The sequence below is a fragment of the Bombyx mandarina genome, chromosome 20 (genome assembly GCF_030267445.1).
Source record: "Bombyx mandarina strain Sakado chromosome 20, ASM3026744v2".
NCBI classification, from domain to species: domain Eukaryota; kingdom Metazoa; phylum Arthropoda; class Insecta; order Lepidoptera; family Bombycidae; genus Bombyx; species Bombyx mandarina.
The window spans coordinates 4,154,632-4,173,286 of record NC_143226.1 but is presented as its reverse complement, the minus strand read 5'-3'; the positions used below and the strand labels follow the sequence as shown (position 1 = coordinate 4,173,286).

Below are 18,655 nucleotides of genomic sequence, written 5' to 3'. Positions count from 1 at the left end.
GGTCGCGGGTTCGAATCCCGCCAAGGGAAGATATTTGTATGATTTATATAATTGTCTTTCCAGGGTTATGGGTGTATATTAAATATATGTATGTGTATAATAAAAATATTATATTTATTTCCGTTATCTGGTACCTGTAACACAAGTTCTTTACGAACTTAGCACGGGAGCAGTTAACGTGGCGTGATTAAAAAAAAAAAACTAAGACCTGCCCAGCATCAATGAAGGATTTCAGTGTTTTTGTTATGGCTTTCCGATACACGATAGGGGCATTTGCTAGACCATAGGGGATTTGGAAATATTCGTATGTGGTTTTGTGAATGGACTCTTAAGGCCATTTTAAGTTGATGAAATCAAGAAACCATGTCCAGTGCAATGAACTAGCGCGTATTACCTAATCTATCTATGTAGTCATTAATCAAAGGGAGAGGGTGTCTAGTTTTGACGGTGATTCGATTCAAAGCGCTATAGTCCAGCACCATTCTATCAGAACCATCTTTCTTTTTTATTAGTAAGATCGTACTGGCATACTTAGAGTCGGACTCTTGAAAAACGCCTTTATCGAGCATCTTTCTTTATCTCTAACTAGGGAGCGAACTTTTAACTTTTCGTCGTGCGACAGCTTATAGGGTCTATAATACAAAGGAACTTTAGTTGTTAATTTTATATGCATCTCACTATTTTTCACTGTTGCGATCGCGGTACCACTTAAAAAATATTCGGAATACTGATCAAGAACGGCCAATAACTGTTCCCTATTATATCCAGTAACAGGTGTATTTACTCGATCAGATAACGAAATTGAATTTACTTGTATAACACTATTCGTGATCCCCTCAAATCGCACTACACGTTGGCAACTACTATTTCGAACGTAAGCAACACCATCCCTATTTGATACGTCAGCACCGATAATTACGGGTACGGCTAAATGATTACTGTCTACAATACAGAAATCAGTTTCCAAAGCTATGTCGCTGAACTCGACGGATAGTGTAACAAATATTGAGACTGAAATGGTAAGCAGCGGCTTGGCTCTGCCCCTGGTCACATTGCTGAAGTCCATGGGCGACGGTAACCACTCACCATCAAGTGGGCCGTATGCTCGTCTGCCTACAAGGGCAATAAAAAATAAAAACTTACCCTCCTTACCGCCTAGGCCGCATAACAACTGAGTAGTAGGCTTCATTTTACACGGAAAGTATTTTCACTAGGTTTTCTGACATTAAAGAGACACACGATCCGCTATCTATAAATACATCTAACGGTATCCCAGAAATTACGGCTGTTGTCACTTCGCGGTTCTTATATTTTAGCTACCCGCTTGTTTATTGCAAAATTATTTCGTGACCTAGAGCGTTCTTTTGCAAAACAATTGTTCTCGGAGTGACCTACTTTTTTACAAAATGCACACTATAACATATCGGCGCGAGATGTCGACGGTAGTGCAATTGCTTGTTCATCGCTGCTAGGACAATTGGGTGTTATATTATTAGGCCGTTTATAACAATTAGAAAATGTATGACCAAATTGATGACACCGATAGCATTTAATTCTAACAGTTTTTAGAATCGTGCTGATGCTTTAAGGACTATGATTAAAATATTTATTTAACCGATTCGGAGCATTTTAATATACCCTCTTGTTATAATTATATATGCGTAACAGTTATAGGGAATATATAACAGTCCTGTGCCGATGATGTCGATAACTAGGTTTCTCTTGTCTGGGCATTCAATGTAGAGTTTGCGCATGTCAGATTGTATATAGATCCATCGGTTGTTATTGAGGGTCTTCCATTTATCCAGGTGTTCTTGGACATAATCGGTTCTGCATTGTGGTGGTAACATTTTTACAATAGTCGTTAGTAGTTCGCTTTCGCAACTTGGGTTTGCGCTGGATGACGTCACTGTTGTTACATCTATCTATCTCTAAATGTATTCTTGATGGCTTATCACTCTGCATTTATCTATTGATTCAAGATTGCAGTACTCAGACTTGTCTTTGGTCACGGCTATATATGTAGAACTAGGAATAATAAAGCTAAAGGATGATGGGTTTACAAGATCATGTGGAGTAGGTAAGACTATACTATGATACAATCAAACTCTTTTGGAGAAACTAAAGGAATTCTTAAAATAAATACAATTTGATTACTAAGGCTATATATAACATATTACATTCGAGTGTTTAATAAAATGTGGATTTGACTTAATTCTAAGTTTATTGGTAGTTTGCGATTTACAGGTAAGTGTCTAAAGCTATCAACGATTTCTTGGTATAATTGTTTAGGCGATAAAATAGCCGGATGAAGAATGTTTTGGCTACTAAACAATACTGCGTTTGTTATGTCTTCTAGTTGGAACTTAATATTCATTATTTGGTTTTTGAAATGAATGTGTCTTTGAGTCAGTTTATTAGCCAAATGCAAACCGTGCTCTTCCTGCAAATTACACAAATCAATTAGAAATTGCCACATGATTATTTTTCCGTTAGCTGCATGAATTATTTTCTTTGACTCAAAAATATTGCGCATTAATTTAACCATATGACACGCATCCAAAAACCCAACGACATCATAATCGGCACTCGGGTGTTTGAAGTGTGTTTTAATGTTATTAATATCATTTATATCGCATCCTAAGCAATTCATTGTTGCAGTGTTAGTTTTACAGCCGTCAAATGTAATGGAGCGTATGTGTACACCAATTTTCTCGCATTTTCCAGAGCCATGTTAATTAAATTAGCTTTCATGTCCGCCTTTAAGCTATCAACAAAAAAATAAGCAAGTGGCAATTTCCACGGTTCATTAATAGCCACTAACATAAACTCATAAGCCTGACTCGCTATTTCATTTCTGTCGCCTATACCTATACCCATGTCTACCAGACTCTCATAGTGTTTACCGGTCCATGTTTTTTGCCTCCTAATCGTCTCGCTCGTTTTTTGCCTCGTCGGCAACTAAAGCACATAAAATATCCTTTCACTAGATTTTACTTTCGCTTCTAGCCTATTTAATGTTTCGGCGCAAAATCCTGGCTCCGCATCCACATTCTGATACCATTCGTACAAAGTGTGAGGGTGCGGTAAACATTTGTCTAACATTTTACGTGTATATTTGTACGCAGCTGGGGAATAAAAATGAAGAGTTAATGCGAACTTTCTGGCTCCTGGGGGATATTTTGCAAATGGCTTTTTAAGTTTATTTTTATTTTGGCGTACATACCATAAAATACTTCCGCTACTTCGACATTTTTGTCCAGATCTAAAAATACTGTTTCATAAATTTTTTGTTTTTTCTTAAGTACCTGAATTATATTTTTAATGAATTGTTCTTTTTAATTAATCTTTTGTTGACTTTTTGCAAGTCATGAATTTTTTTTTATTTATTTGAAATTATATGACGGCAAGATATGAGTTTTGACTTTAAAAACTTTTTTCTGGGTGTTTCACTTATAGATATCAAATCTGATACTGTAACGGTTGGAGAAGAGGGAAAACTGCTAATTCCAGAAGTTGCTGAAGGTACAACCTGAAATAAAACAAATATGTGTAGTGAAAAATAATAATATTTAAATAAAAATAAAAATCTAATATTTAAAAAAAAAAAAAAAAAAACATGCCCGCTGAGTTTCTTGCCAATTCTTCTCAGGACGGAGGCTAATTCTTGTGAATTGGCGGTAATTCTTTTGACGTTCAACAAGTATGTACTTTCATTTATGTTGAATAAAACTTTTTTGATTTGATTTGATTTGATTTGATTTGATTTGAACAATCAAAACAACTTAGCTGATCAGTTACTGATTTAAATATGTTTTTCTTTAATTACCTTTGAGTTTTTTTTGTTTGTTTGCGTTTCAGTTAATGGCACTTTTTCAATGATGTAATATTGTGCCGGCGGTTGAATCTGAAATTATCCAATTATAATTTTGTAGTTAAAATATTATATCAGCAGATGAAATCTCGCTTATGATGCATCACATAATATATTAAAATCAAACAAACATATTGTTACCTCTAAAATCGATATTGTTGGTTCATTTACTTTATTCGACACGTCCGGTGCTATTGTGGTTACGTTATCGTTAAGTGGTTAAATCTGGAAATTAATAATTTAATAAATAAATTTAATCTGTAAAGCAGTTGATTCATCTTAATAATTTAACTTACCTTACACATTATTGTATGCACCTGCAGTTTAGGGACAGCTGTTTTACTCAATCGACGTCTTTGCGAATTTCCCGTAATATCTAATTTATCGAAATGGATTGAACAAACAACAGAGTTTTTTCTGGGCATAAACACATGCTCTCCTCTTTCCCTTGCAACAATTGAGACCTATTCCGCACAGATAAATGGATCGGCCGGAAATGTATAAATTAAATTATACAGCTAAAATATATTTTTTCGAAGCATCCGAGTTTCGCGTACCAACCCATTATATGTTACATCATGTAAATAAGAAATCTTATTCTATAAAACATTCTAATGAACGTATTATTATTAGTGTACAAATTCTTGGTAAAAAAGAATAGTATGAAACTACTCCATTCATGAACTGTCTTAGAACATCGAACTTTTGATCAAACGTTGGACATGTTGGCGCGTGGGTTGGCTAAGAAACAAAACTCGGTTATTTTATTGAAAATACTGAGATTATTAACGATTGACATTTTAAAATGACATTTACTTACCGAAAATATGATATTCCAACAGATACATTTCTATTACGATAGTTATTTTTGCCGTTTTTAAATACGCCCTGAGGCATCGTAACACGTGTATGTTGGCGCCGTCACAAACGAACTAAATCAAAATAAGACCCCACTTTGAAGTGAGGCGTTATTTTTTCGGCCGTTTTTTGCACCCGTGTCTTTAGTCGTTCACACGAGCTTAACTCGACTCGACTCAACCTCCAACGCGCGTTTTGGTATGATTAGTCGTAAAAATAAACTCCACTCAAACGTCCTTGGAAAATTTTCCTAACCGGAGTGAAGTGAGCGAACTGTCAAGTCAAGGTACGTCGCGACGTACCTTGAACGTTCCTCAAAACAGCGTTTAATACAAGATGACCTCTGAGAGCAGTTTTGAAGAATTTATTAACTATATTTTTGATAGCAGAGTGTATAATTATCCGTCGCGAAGGTATTTGAGAGATGCAGATAACCCGTTGGAAGTTTACGATGACGACGAATTCCGAAAACGTTACCGGCTTAGCAAAGATTCGGTTGTGCATATTTTGCTGCCTTTGTTGACTAACAACATTAATGAAAACGATCGTGGACTACCTTTAACGCCGATATTACAAGTGCTAATTGCTTTGAGATTTTACGCAACAGGCAATTTTCAGGTTCGTGCATAATGTGCTTTTGTGTCTACATAATAGAATATTTATAATTTATAACTTTCATTTGGTTTCATGTGGTATGGTTATTTTTCAGATTGTTTGTGACGACTTGCACAAAATTTCTCAATCCGTAGTATCAAAAACGGTAGCAAACATTTCTAAGAGATTGGCTTTGAAATCCAGGCAATTTATTAAATTCCCTGCATTAAATGAAACTAAAAGAAAATTCTACCAATTGCAGGGTTTCCAGGTGTAATTGGATGTATTGATTGCACACACATTCCAATAAAAAATCCATCCAGAGCAAGTGGAGAAATCTTTCGTAATAGAAAAGGCTGGTTTTCTATCAATGTCCAAATAATATGTGGACCGCAAATGGAAATATACGACATTGTTGTGCGATGGCCTGGATCTGTGCATGATTCGCGCATATTTAACAACAGCAGATGCTGTTTGAGATTTGAAGAAGGCGATTTAGTTGGCATTCTTGTCGGAGACAGTGGTTATGCGCAGACTGGCTTTATGTACACTCCTGTACTCAATCCTCAAACAGACCCAGAACGCAGATACAATCGAGCACATCTATTAACGAGAAACATTATAGAACGTGTAAATGGTGTATTAAAGAGACGCTTTGCTTGTTTGTGTAGAAAATTACAAAACAGTACACCAAATACATGTAATATTATAGTCTCTTGTGCTGTCCTACACAACATTTGTTTAATGACCAATGAACCTGAGCTGAACCCTAAAATTGAGCTAGAAAATGTCCCAGTACCTAATACTCAGGACTCTTCCAGAGGGAGTATTATAAGATCGGCTTTTATTTCTAGGCATTTCAGTTAAAAATTCTCATATGGGTATCATCAACCTACAGCAGTCCACTGCTGGACATAGGCCTCTCCAATTGCTCGCCACTGAGCACAATCCTCGGCTTCCCTCATCCAGCTCTTGCCAGCCACCCTGCACAGATCATCACTCCACCACTTCACAGTTTCGACTCAAGAACATGTTTACCCTAACAGTTATCAGTTGTCCGGCTAATATGGGTATATAAGTTGGAACCGAGCAGTGAGCACCGTTATTGTAATGCAGATAGTATTATTTATTTTGAAGATGAATGATTAAATTTGATTTTGTTAATTTTGATATTTTTTTTACTAAAAAAGTAAATAGTACGAGGTTAGACTTTTGAAACTCCTTATTTTATTTATCTACATAAGAGTCATATTTAGCTTACTATCTAATAAATAAAGTCAATGTGATTATGAGTTATTTATTTAAATTATTTTCACTACAATCTCTTTTAGCCTGATTATATTTTTTAATATCCTCTGCAGCTTCCCTCTCAGCCTTCGCTTTTAGATATACTTCTTCTGCTGCCTTCATCATCCACTCTCTTTCCTTTTTTTAGAATTGAAAGAGTTCGTCTTCTCTTCTCTCTTTCTTTTCATAGGATTCTTTTCTAAAATTAAATTCCTCCTCAATTACCCTGGTGCGCACATTCCTTCCTGTAATTAAATAAAATGCTTTATAATCCTATTAAATAAATTGTTATACATCTATATTTGTAACATTTTAGTAATCTACATAATGTATATTTATGATTTTGAAGTGATGATAGCTTTAGTGGTAATTAAGGTATTAATGGGTGGTTTCAAATCCCACAATTGGATTGAGCTACTATAGTCCAATTATTAATTAGACTGAGTAAAATGTGATAGTCAATTCATCTGATTCAATACAATTAAAGTGAAGTTATAAAAAGATATTGATATATTTAGATTAGATTTACAAATTGCATTATTTGTGACACAACTTTTATGTATTTTTTTTATGTTTGTTCACTGATATCTTCTTTTTTCTTCCTACCTATGTTGATAGCCTTGAGAGGCTTCTCCTTGAAGTGTAGGTGAGCTCATGGTGCTCAAGCCGGGTGTGTTGCTAACACTGGCCCTAGCAAGATCTTCGCAGAATCTACAACCGGATCGGAAACGCGACTCACTGAGAAGATCCAGCGAGAAACTCAGTGGGCTGTCTATGGGTTAATTCGATCGTCGAGCCCTTCGTCGCAAGCGACGGGTTCAGCAAGGACAATGACCGGTGCTTGTGGTGCCTAAAAGAACCGTTAATGGGTCGGGAGGATTCGTAATGACGTGCTTAAGGCAACGTCGACTGTTTACCATTCAGTCCACAGGATCGGGTATGTGATATCTGCATCAAATGTAGGCCAACAACAAAATTTGTATTTTTGTTTTTATACACTCTTAAGGTTGTTCTGACATTTTCGAATTGATTTTTTTTTTACATTTTTAACTTACCTCCTAAGGAGGCTGCACCACAGCCAGTCTGCCGGACCCAGAACGACGCGGTGGAGTGTCACGACGTGGTGGAGTGTCACGACTTGGTGGAGTGTCACGACTTGGTGGAGTGTCACGACTTGGTGGAGTGTCACGACTTGGTGGAGTGTCACGACTTGGTGGAGTGTCACGACTTGGTGGAGTGTCACGACGTGGTTGAGTGTCACGACTTGGTGGAGTGTCACGATGTGGTGGAGTGTTACGACTTGGTGGAGTGTCATGACATGGTGGAGTGTCACGACGTGCTGGGGTGTAGCTACATGGTGGAGTGTCACGACTGGGTGGAGTGTCACGACGTGATTGGGTGTCGCGACATGGTGGAGTGTCACGACGTGGTGGAGTGTCACGACTTGGTGGAGTGTCACGACTTGGTGGAGTGTCACGACGTGGTTGAGTGTCACGACTTGGTGGAGTGTCACGATGTGGTGGAGTGTTACGACTTGGTGGAGTGTCATGACATGGTGGAGTGTCACGACGTGCTGGGGTGTCGCGACATGGTGGAGTGTCACGACGTTGTGGGGTGTCACGACATGATAGAGTGTAATGCATAGGCGTGGTGCCTGCAACATTTCCTGAAAAATACAAGATCAATAGTTCTACACATTACTTGCGTTTATTATTAAGTAATGAACTTGTGCTCTAGCCCAATCAATGATTTGTAAGGTATGCATACAACAAAGATCAATCAGAATTGTTTGAAAAACCTCACTGCATTCAAACATATGAAAGCAATTATATATCCACCATGTGCATGGATGTACTTTGTGCATTTCTTTTTTATCTACCCAGAGAAGCAAAAAAAAAGGTTACCATTTTGTAACAAAGAAGGCGTTTTATGTTCTAAGTATGCATAAAGAAACCCTAATTACTTTACCTACTTTTTGTTAAAAATTTGAATAGCTGTCAATTATAAAAAATTGTATCAAGGTTTTTTTATTAGCTCTTGCACATGTTGGGTTCATAAAGTATTTTGTCATCACATGGTTACTGTTTCATTATAATCAATAGAAATATTTATTTGTACAAATTTGTTTTAAGAAACCTGCACTCATTTAGATAATTTATATTATAAACTTTATTTAAAGAATATTTACCTTGTGATGAAGCTCCACCACAAACTGTAAGATGGGACCCCATAAGATGCATATGAGTGTTCACACTTTGGTCTGTAAAAAGATATGCATTTTAATTTTCCAACTGTCCCAATATTTTCATTTTCATCAAACTGCTTTACCCTAACTAATTAATATAGATAATTAAGAAAAACCGCCAAAAAGATGGGCTATAAATGTGAGAGAAAAGTAAGACTAAAAATATACATACATTCTTCAGCTGATGATCTTGCACAGCTTACACTCAGAACTTCATCATTCTGTTGTGGTTGCGCTGCTGCTGGAACTGATGATTCAAGCTCCATTGCATATCTAGAAATAAAACAATAAATCTTTAATTATGTATGGTAGAATAAAAGTGATAGTTGGAGTAGAGGAAAGAAGAATTTTAAAGTAATATTGTTCTTAATTAGAATGTGGTATATTCATTATGATTATTAAAATGGTTTCTTGAGTGAAAATCTTTATCAGGTATTGTCACGCATGTTATTTATCTAGTTTTTAGCACAGTAATACATGTAGTTCAACTCATATAGATATATAACATAATCAAAAGACCCTCCATGCCACCACGTTCTTACTGTTTTTTGTGAGAGAGCATGTGAGATTGAAGCGCTTATCTCAAATTTTTAAGATTCACTTACCTTCAGAACTGTAAATGGTATCACTGTCAATGACACCCCTGAGTTCCACATCAGTCTGATCCAGTAGAACCTCAGCAAAAATAAGGGTCTCATTGCTGCTACCAGGCTGTGGCTCATTTGGAATACACTGTCCGCCACCAGTCTTCATTCTCTGACGCTTTTCATTAGCTAAAAAGTGCTTCCTCCGTGTTTTTAAATTATCCCAGCACTTCTTGAGCTGGGCCTCACTTCGCTAAAACAAATGATAAATAAGAGTAGCATGGTATATATAGACAAGTAAAAATCAGATACAAGTAATATAAATAAATATCTACCTGGTTGCGCTGGTTTAAAACTGTTAGTTTTAAGTTTCGAAAAATAGTAACATTTTAATTTGGTTTTGCAAATCCTGTCCCATCCCTCTCCGGCACTTTACCTACGGACGCGTGCGAGCGAGATCGTGTGGTGACATCGAGACGAAAAAATATGGCTGAACAACCGCGCGCGCGCTTCATGTCTTTGTTATGTTAAATACGTAAATAAGTGAAATCGTTGGTGTTTCTCATCGCGGAGTGGTACGAGTCTGCAGCATGGACTACATAAAGGTATTGTGCATCCTTCCTTTAACGCAGGACTGCCGCTTCTTATCGTTTCTTCCCGCAGTCTGTGTCCTTCATTTGCAACGACCAAATTTCAAATATTTTCGTAGTTTGCTTATCTCGCGTCTACATTTTTTGGTCCAAACGAGCCGGATTCGTATTAAATCAGCGCCAACCATTGCCTAGGTTACCTAATTTACCTAATATAATTAGAACCGCGTACCAAGTAGGTACTTCGAAAAAATATCGCTTTTCCTGCTTTCGTCTTAAATATCGTTTTCGTTCACATTATTTCTTACAATTCACTTATTTACAATATTAAATTAGGTAGATAGAAAACCCGCGTTCTGGTTTCTTATATTATTCTTTGTTAGAGCACCGGTCGAGCGTACGCCTCGAGCCGGCCGCATACATTAGTTTAGGTATTCAGGGTAGGTTCCCCGTGTGGTGTCGGGTACCTTAAGTAGAATAACACCACTCCCGCCTCTTCCTGGGATATCGTAAAAGGCGATAGATAGGAAACGCCAGGCGACGGGTAGTAGCGTATTCCTGTGTGCTAATAACACCCGCCGCTTCGAATATTATCTTTAGTTTTTTACTATAAAATATTTATTAACATTTGTACTATTCGCATAAATTTGTACTCGTAGGTAGGTGTTTACCTTTCCCGCCGCTTCGAATATCGTTAGTTTGTTAATTTGAAATATTTATTTTACGTTTATCTTAAAATGGCACCTTTAGATACTAATTTAAAGATGTTATATGCCAAAGAGATAGGATATTCTCCCGCATGCAAAGCATTTCTAGCCAAGTTAGAGATATGGATTCAAAGTCATTCAACGCTGACGCTTTTTTGTGCGACTTTGAAACAGTAGATTCATTGCGTGAAGATTTTGAAGGTGTGCTCGATAAAATAATCTTGTTGGAGTTAAAGGCTAATCCCGATTATTTAGTTAATTATCAACCTCTTACGGCGTTTGAAGATCTCTTAGGCTGCGTGAAACGAGCTGCCAAAAGGTTACAATCGCAATCGCAAACGGGGATCACGTTACGCTGGCTGTTCAACATAGGATTCCGAAACTACCCCCAATAGAAATTCCCGAATTCAATGGCGATATAAAAAACTGGCCTTTGTTTATCTCTAGCTTTCGGAATGTCGTACATAATAATACATCGTTAACGGACTCTGAAAACTTTATTATTTGATAGGCAAATTAACCGGCAGGGCTCGTTCCATATGCGCGGGAATTACTCCAAGCGCCGAAAACTATTCGTTAATTTTTGATTTATTAAATAGCAAATACGAAGATAAACGTCTATCTGCTACTGCGTATTTAGATCAATTATTTGAATTCAAACCTATCTCTTCTGCAAGGCCTAGTAATTTAGAATTATTTTTGGACAAGTTCGCATCGTCGGTAGCCGCTTTAAAAAACTTGAAGGTCAATGACCTATTGGATTTTACATTTTTGCATGTAGCGCTTAAAAAATTTGACACAGACACTGCCCGTGCGTTTGAATCCTATCAGCGCTTAAATAATAAGGGATGCGAAATACCATTGTTTGTAGATCTAGTGTCTTTTGTTCGTGATCACATAAAAGTATTAGAGCGCACATCATCGGTTCCCAAGGCTGCCAACAAAAGGCAGTTTGACTCTAAGTTGTCATCTACACAGGCTTATACATCTAGTTCTGAGTCAACGGTATGTAGTCTGTGTCGTGACAAACATGAGCACATTTATAAATGTAGGGTTTTTAATAGTTATAAACCGAATGAGCGGTTTCAATTCGTCAAATCGAACAATTTATGTATAAATTGTTTAAGTAGCGGTCATCGTGTTTCCGCGTGTAGGTCGTCCTCTTTATGTAAAAAATTTAATTCTAAGCATCACACTTTATTGTTTCGGAAATGAACCCGTCGCGAGTAAAGCGCATTCGAATGCTAGACGCACACAGTCACCAGGTACACGAGCATCGGCTGTCGCACGGCCCTCCATGCCTTCTTCGGTAGGCTTAAATGATATGGGCATTGCTCCAGCTCGCGTCAGCACGGATGACGTAACGCTGTGCACTTTATCGAAAGGTTATAACCGCATCTTACGCAGTCCTACTACGGTACTAATTGCGACCGCACGTGTAGTTATTATTGATTCACGTGGTAGGGAGCATTGTGTACGCGCGTTGTTGGATGGCGCGTCTCAAAGCAATTTTGTCACTCGTGATTGTTGTCGACGATTGGGTTTGAACATAAATAATAGACCTGCTTGTTCCGTAGTAAAGGGAATAGGAGGTTCTAGCAAAACAATTGAAGGTTCTGTAGAAATAAAATTTTATTCTCGTTTCGATCGTAACGTAAATTATACTATGGAGTCGTTAGTAGTAGATAAAATTACTGAACGTTTACCGACTACCACAGTTGATGCCTCTCTTTTATCGAATTTCGAAGACATAGCATTGGCAGACGATACTTACTTAAACCCAGGCCCGGTCCAACTGTTGATTGGAGCTTCGATTTTCCCGCATCTGCTCTTATCGAACAAGGTTCAAGGACGGCCTTCGCATGCCTCGCCGATCGCGTTAGAGACTATCCTCGGTTATGTTATTGTTGGTGACCGGAGACCCGTTAGACTCCACAATTCGGAAGTTTTGGGAATTAGAGGAGGTAGACGTGCCGTCTGTACTCAGCCCCGAGGACAAAATGTCTGAGGAGTTTTATACCAGTACTACCACACGAGATAGTGACGGGCGATACGTGGTGGCTTTGCCCTTTAAAGGTGATGTTAACACTGTCGGTAATTCGCGTCAAGCAAGTGAAAGTCGATTTTACTGCTTAGAAAGAAAGAGGCAAGCTTCTCCGCAGCTAAAATTAGCGTACGACAACATCATTCTCGAATATTTAGAGAAGAACTGTCTCTCAGCTGTAGATTGTGACAGTTCAGATATTTCTTATTTTATTCCGCATCATGGTGTAATCAGACAAGATAAGGTCACAACCAAATTAAGAGTCGTACTCGATGGTAGTTGTAAGACTACTACTAATGTTTCGCTCAATGATCTGTTATATCGTGGACAAAATTTCCAAGGAAATTTATTTAATATTATTATTAATTTTCGTTTGTTTCCGGTTGCCCTTTCCGCTGACATTCGTCAGATGTTTCTGACTATTGGAGTCAGAGAATCTGACAGGCGTTTTCAACGCATTCTATATCGTTTTTCTCCTCAACAACCATTACAAGTTTATAGTGGCCCCCCTTGGGCACAATTGGATGTCGCGCAGTGGCCTGCTGTTCCTTTTAATCCTTCCGTAGAGCCTGAGGCGCCGGAAGAAAAGAAACAGACTTTTCTCGCCGCTACTTTAAATGAAAAATCTCCTATATTATCACTAGGAGATCGTATCTCATCTTGGTCTAAACTATTGCGCAGTGTAGTTTTCGTTTGTCGATTTGTAAAATTGTTACCTCACAGATATCGCATGTCAGCATCGGATTATGAGTTCGCTGAGTTATTAATTCTTCGTGAACTTCAACGGTTTTATTTTCGCGCTGAGATCGCGAAGCTCGAGGAAGGTCAAGTTTGTAGCCCTGCATTTCGACACTTAAAACCATTTCTTAAAGATGGAGTAATTAGAGTAGGGGGACGTTTAAGAAACTCTGACTTGAGCTACGACGAGAAATATCCCATTTTGCTTCCGAGAAAAGATCCGATCTTGAATTTACTTGTCGAATATCATCATAAATTAAATTGTCACGCCGGTCCTGACCTGCTGATGGCGCTCTTACGTCAGAAGTATTGGATACTTTCTGCTCGTAATTTAATTAGGAATAGGATACACAAATGCATGCCTTGCTTTCGACTTCGTCCTAAGCCAACATTCCCTGAAATGGCGGATCATCGTTCTTGTCGTGTCATTCAATCCGCTAAACCCTTCATTTACACGGGTACAGATTATGCTGGCCCTTTCAAGGTTACCATACATAACACGTGGGCGAGGTATTCGTTCTACCAAAGCTTACGTGTGTTTATTTGTTTGCATGACTACGCGCGCAGTACATATAGAACTGGCTGGTGATTTAAGCACAGCTAGTTTCATGGGAGCCTTCAAGCGGTTCCTATCTAGACGAGGCCCGGTGGGTAGAATTTATTCGGACAATGGAACGAATTATATAGGTGCTAAACGCAAGCTTTCAGAACTTCATGAATTTCTTTGTTCAAAGTATCATAATACAGAGTTTGGTCACGTCTTAGCTGAAAATCGCATTGAATGGTCCCTAAATGTACCGACAGCTAGCCATTTTGGCGGGAATTGGGAGGCTAATATCAAAAGCTTAAAGTCTCATCTATATCGCGTTATAGGTGATACAATTCTTTCATTTGAAGAGCTATGTACTGTTCTCACTCAGATCGAATCGGTAATGAATACACGACCTTTATGTAGAACACTCTCTACTGATCCTTCAGAACCGCTTGCCTTAACTCCTGCGCATTTTTTGAATCTCACGCCTTTGAAATGCTTGCCTGCGGAAGAAATCGATGAAAATTTAACTACTCTAGCTAGACACGATTTGCTAGACAAATTAGTTCAATCGTTTTGGAAGCGCTGGAGACGGGAATACCTTCATACGTTGCAATCACGCCGCAAATGGAACACGCCGGTCGATTAACGATAATTCGCCTCCTCTACACTGGCCTTTGGGTGTCGTGGAAGAAGTGTTTCCGGACTCTACGGGAGTTACACGCATAGCGCGGGTTAAGACAGCGATCGGATCGTATTTGCGTCCCGTGGTGCGACTCTGCCCACTACCCAACCAGTAGCTCATTTAGATTTTTCATATTATTTAGGTTAGTTGTATATAGATATAGTATAGATTCTTAATTCTTGTAGGAACATAGCGTAATAGTAGATAAACGTAGCGTACTTATTTGGATTTATTGTTATTCGTTTGTTAGATAATACAACTTTGAAGGCGTCCCTTCAAGCCCGGGGGAATGGTTGCGCTGGTTTAAAACTGTTAGTTTTAAGTTTCGAAATATAGCAACATTTTAATTTGGTTTTGCAAATCCTGTCCCATCCCTCTCCGGCACTTTACCTACGGACGCGTGCGAGCGAGATCGTGTGGTGACATCGAGACGAAAAAATATGGCTGAACAACCGCGCGCGCGCTTCGTGTCTTTGTTATGTTAAATACGTAAATAAGTGAAATCGTTGGTGTTTCTCATCGCGGAGTGGTACGAGTCTGCAGCAAGGACTACATAAAGGTATTGTGTATCCTTCCTTTAACGCAGAACTGCCGCTTCTTATCGTTTCTTCCCGCAGTCTGTGTCCTTCATTTGCAACGACCAAATTTCAAATATTTTCGTAGTTTGCTTATCTCGCGTCTACACTACCTTTGCATTTGATTCAATTGAATTGAATTCTTCTGTTAAATGTATCCACAAAAGTTTTTTTGTGTTTTGACTAGCTGTCATGGTAGCAGTTTTGTGCAGATTATATTTTAAAATTAATTCTTGTAGGCAAGTCTTCTCGCTTTCGCTAAATACTTGCCTGGACGTCATCATAGAAAAACTGAAACGACAAATAATTTACTGCATCGTAATTTCACGTAAAATCTATAAAAAACTTTGCTTAGGCAGTGAGTAATAAAGGACAAAAATATTTAAATATTTGAGTTAACTTAAAGTTAACTATTTGATAAATAAAACACCACAACCATAACTTACCTGAATAATAAACCGGTGGTTGTGGAAAAGCACTTCAAAAAGACGATGCAATCAAATTCAACAAAGAAACAGCGAATAAAAATACAAAGCCGGGTTCCTGGAGGAGCTATTATTCAAAAACCGAAATCTAAATTATTAATCATGGGTTAGAAAAACGAAAACCTTCTATTTCACCGCACGCGCACGTATTTATGAGTCTCAACTAAAACATCAAACAAGTTCGGTGCGTCTAGTGTCAAACAGACAGTGGTAGCTTGACTTTGACATTAAACAATGACCATAAACTACAGAACTCTATAGGTTTGATGCTAGCTTGATCAAATTTTCCTCAAACTGATGTTGTCGTGGTGACGCAATAGCACCTTTCTACCTCACTCGAGGACAGTTGAGGAATATTGTAATGGTCGACTAAAAATACCAAACTCGAGTAAGTTTGGGAGGAATATTCGACCATCATCGGATGAGTTTAGAGTGGAGGACTATTTTACGAAACGTCTAAAGATACGGGCATTAGTCTCTGACTTAGTTCCTGCCATACTTCAATATCTCTTTTGATTGTTTCCATCTGCAGTTTTCCATTGTTTTTCCTCAGTACATCATGAAGCTCCTCCAGAGTAGTAGTTAAAATATTAACAATCTGTGATATTGTCTTACCAGTATTACTCATTATGCGTTTCTTCTCAATATGTTCGAAGAATTGTGAGTCAAATCTATGTATTCTAGATCCACTGAAACAAGGCACTGTCACCACTTGATTGTACACACCTGACAACAGACCAGTTTGATTTGCGCATGACATCTTGGAGTAATATCTAACAACAGGCAAATTTATCTTTGTTACTACGTTAGTAGTTCCTTGTTTTCTAAAACATGTCCCCATCTCCTCTCTTGTAAACCACATGGAAACATTGGTAATCTGTGCTAAAACTGAAAGGTCCTCCTTATAAATCCCGAAAATGCTATGAAACACTACTTGTGATGCTTTTTCCTCTTCCATTTCTCCGCACACTGTGAATTTGATGTTAAGCTCCGTTGCTCTTTTATAGGCATACCATCCACCTGCTCCAGTGGTGCTGAAAAAGTCTGAGAATTTTTTATCATCTTCTTCATTTCTCCAAACTGCGGCAAATACAGTAAGAGGGAAGAACATTCTTGTTGCCTGTCGAGCAGTAGTGACCATCAATATTTCTGCAATCAAAGTTGTTACAGTTGAAAGTTCAGATGCTTGTTTTGTTGTTTTAATGAGTGAATTAAATCATCAATACATGGTACATGGGACATTGCCCTCTTCACTGCGGCTGCATATTTCTTTCTATAAATACCATCACTTCTTAGCATACATAGCCATGCTGTCATTGCTCCCAAACTCTGAACTATTGATGATCTCCTTTCAGGTGGGAATGAAGTGGCCTCTAGCAATACATGGTGAGCTCCAGAGAGACCGTATTTGGATACTGGAAAACTCTTGTGTACCCCGTCCTGCTTGGTAATGGGCATGTTATTATGGCCTAATCGTAGTTCGTTGGTCCTTAATGCATAAGCAGCAAACATGTCAACATATGGTCCCATTGTCCCATACCAATTTGTGTTATCAGTGGTAGAAAAATCTTTATACTCTAGACCGTTCCCTTTGAGGATTTCGTCCCATTTGTCCTTGATGAATTTGTTATCAACTAAATAGTCATTTCCTCTGAAATGGATGTTAAATGAAGTGGTGGCTGTCTTCTTGATCATGTTTGTGCTGGTGTTCTTCACTTCTTGTCTACAAACATTGTGGATGGTGAATATTATGCTCACTATATGATTGCCAACTGTTATATTTCTTTGAGCGTCTACATGCAACTGGTCTCTGTCATCATCAACATCCATTTGATGTTTGTCTCTTCCTTTTCCTTTAGTGGTGGGCCCAAATACTTTGCTCAGAATCGAATAATAGGCTTCAACTATAGACTTCATACATTTATATTTGCGTGCAGCATCCAGGTCTATACGTGGTTTCTTAGCATCTTCAATTCTCATTTGGGTGTCCGGGTCTACGATCACATCTTCATAAGCCCTCTTTATTCCTGAAGTAGTAGGGTTTGATGTCATTTTTTCGATATGTGGTTGAAGTTATTAATAAAAATTTTATATAAAGAAAGGATCTGTTCATACTTTTATTTCACTTTTAATATTTGTTTTGCACTTACTTTCGTTTTTCACTTCACTTTGATGATTTCTGGTTTGGAGGATACCGAGGACCTTTTGTTTTGACCCCTTTACGCTGCCACCAATTTGTTATACGGAATTGGAAAAATATCTTTTTAAAAAAGATTTTATTGACGAAATGAATATAAAATAAAGATTTCACGACGATTAATGACGGCAACCGTGCCGTGTGGAATTAGGAATAGGACTGACTGGATAGGGAGGGGATAAAGGATCATAACTGCTGATGCTATTCGGGAAAGGTGATGATGAAAGGAAAGCCAGGAACCAGGCCATGATGCCATAACAGTACGCGTATATCCAGGATTCGTCACCTGATACAATGTTTGTATACAGCATTTGAGGATCCTGCGTGGAATCTTTCGAGAGTTCTGACGCACCAAGTAACGCGAGCCGCTTTTTGCTCTTCACAAAGCGAATGCGGTATCCATCGGGAAAACAACTTTTTTACACCTAATTGTTCATGCAAGATTATTTGTATTTGATTCATGCCAATGTCTAAAGTTGCCTGAATTTCGCGGTATGTCACATGTCGATCTTCCTCAATCAGCTTACGCACAGCATCAACGTTTTCTTGGGTGACTGCAGTTTTTGGACGACCTTGACGGGGATCATCACTGAGCTTGACACGTCCACGTTGAAACTCAGCAAACCAGCGATAAATTGTGGTTTTGGATGGGGCTTCATC

General features: G+C 38.2%; 3 protein-coding genes and 1 long non-coding RNA gene across 5 annotated transcripts; 1 reads left to right on the top strand and 3 right to left on the bottom strand.

The window, feature by feature from the left end:
• Positions 1-1,605: 1,605 nt before the first annotated feature.
• Positions 1,606-5,312, bottom strand: LOC114251479 (uncharacterized). The gene is made up of 3 exons (XR_016324822.1): positions 4,016-5,312; positions 3,830-3,907; positions 1,606-3,532 (listed from the first exon to the last, which is right to left on the bottom strand). It is a non-coding gene; the product is annotated as an uncharacterized LOC114251479 (long non-coding RNA).
• On the top strand, positions 5,069-6,618 carry LOC114244873 (uncharacterized). The gene is made up of 3 exons (XM_089735938.1): positions 5,069-5,350; positions 5,442-5,492; positions 5,589-6,618. Exons 1-3 carry the CDS (start codon positions 5,069-5,071, stop codon positions 5,601-5,603), a joined length of 348 nt encoding a protein of 115 aa, XP_089592064.1. The 3' UTR covers positions 5,604-6,618.
• On the bottom strand, positions 6,168-9,552 carry LOC114242897 (uncharacterized). 2 transcript variants are annotated; one of them, XM_089735925.1, is made up of 5 exons: positions 9,464-9,552; positions 9,031-9,131; positions 8,802-8,873; positions 7,669-8,279; positions 6,168-6,858 (listed from the first exon to the last, which is right to left on the bottom strand). In XM_089735925.1, exons 2-4 carry the CDS (start codon positions 9,122-9,124, stop codon positions 7,672-7,674), a joined length of 774 nt encoding a protein of 257 aa, XP_089592051.1. In that variant the 5' UTR covers positions 9,125-9,131; positions 9,464-9,552; the 3' UTR covers positions 6,168-6,858; positions 7,669-7,671. The 2 variants fall into 2 exon arrangements, with proteins under 2 accessions (XP_089592051.1, XP_089592052.1); XM_089735926.1 differs by lacking the exons at positions 8,802-8,873; positions 9,464-9,552 and having other exon boundaries at positions 9,031-9,128.
• On the bottom strand, positions 9,441-17,852 carry LOC149500669 (myb/SANT-like DNA-binding domain-containing protein 3). Its single transcript, XM_089735936.1, has 2 exons — positions 15,427-17,852; positions 9,441-9,695 (listed from the first exon to the last, which is right to left on the bottom strand). Exons 1-2 carry the CDS (start codon positions 15,595-15,597, stop codon positions 9,456-9,458), a joined length of 411 nt encoding a protein of 136 aa, XP_089592062.1. The 5' UTR covers positions 15,598-17,852; the 3' UTR covers positions 9,441-9,455.
• Positions 17,853-18,655: the final 803 nt, after the last annotated feature.

What these genes read in the sequence shown, in the direction of transcription:
- LOC114242897 (XM_089735925.1), bottom strand. Translation starts at nt 9,124, where the DNA reads ATGGAGCTTGAATCATCAGTTCCAGCAGCAGCGCAACCACAACAGAAT. An exon ending in AAGATCATCAGCTGAAGAAT is followed by an intron (nt 8,874 to 9,030) that starts GTATGTATATTT and finishes ATCTTTTTACAG; the next exon opens with ACCAAAGTGTGAACACTCAT. An exon ending in TGGTGGAGCTTCATCACAAG is followed by an intron (nt 8,280 to 8,801) that starts GTAAATATTCTT and finishes TGTATTTTTCAG; the next exon opens with GAAATGTTGCAGGCACCACG.
- LOC149500669 (XM_089735936.1), bottom strand. Translation starts at nt 15,597, where the DNA reads ATGATGACGTCCAGGCAAGTATTTAGCGAAAGCGAGAAGACTTGCCTA. An exon ending in CAATTGAATCAAATGCAAAG is followed by an intron (nt 9,696 to 15,426) that starts GTAGTGTAGACG and finishes CATTTGTTTTAG; the next exon opens with CGAAGTGAGGCCCAGCTCAA.
- LOC114244873 (XM_089735938.1), top strand. Translation starts at nt 5,069, where the DNA reads ATGACCTCTGAGAGCAGTTTTGAAGAATTTATTAACTATATTTTTGAT. An exon ending in ACGCAACAGGCAATTTTCAG is followed by an intron (nt 5,351 to 5,441) that starts GTTCGTGCATAA and finishes GTTATTTTTCAG; the next exon opens with ATTGTTTGTGACGACTTGCA.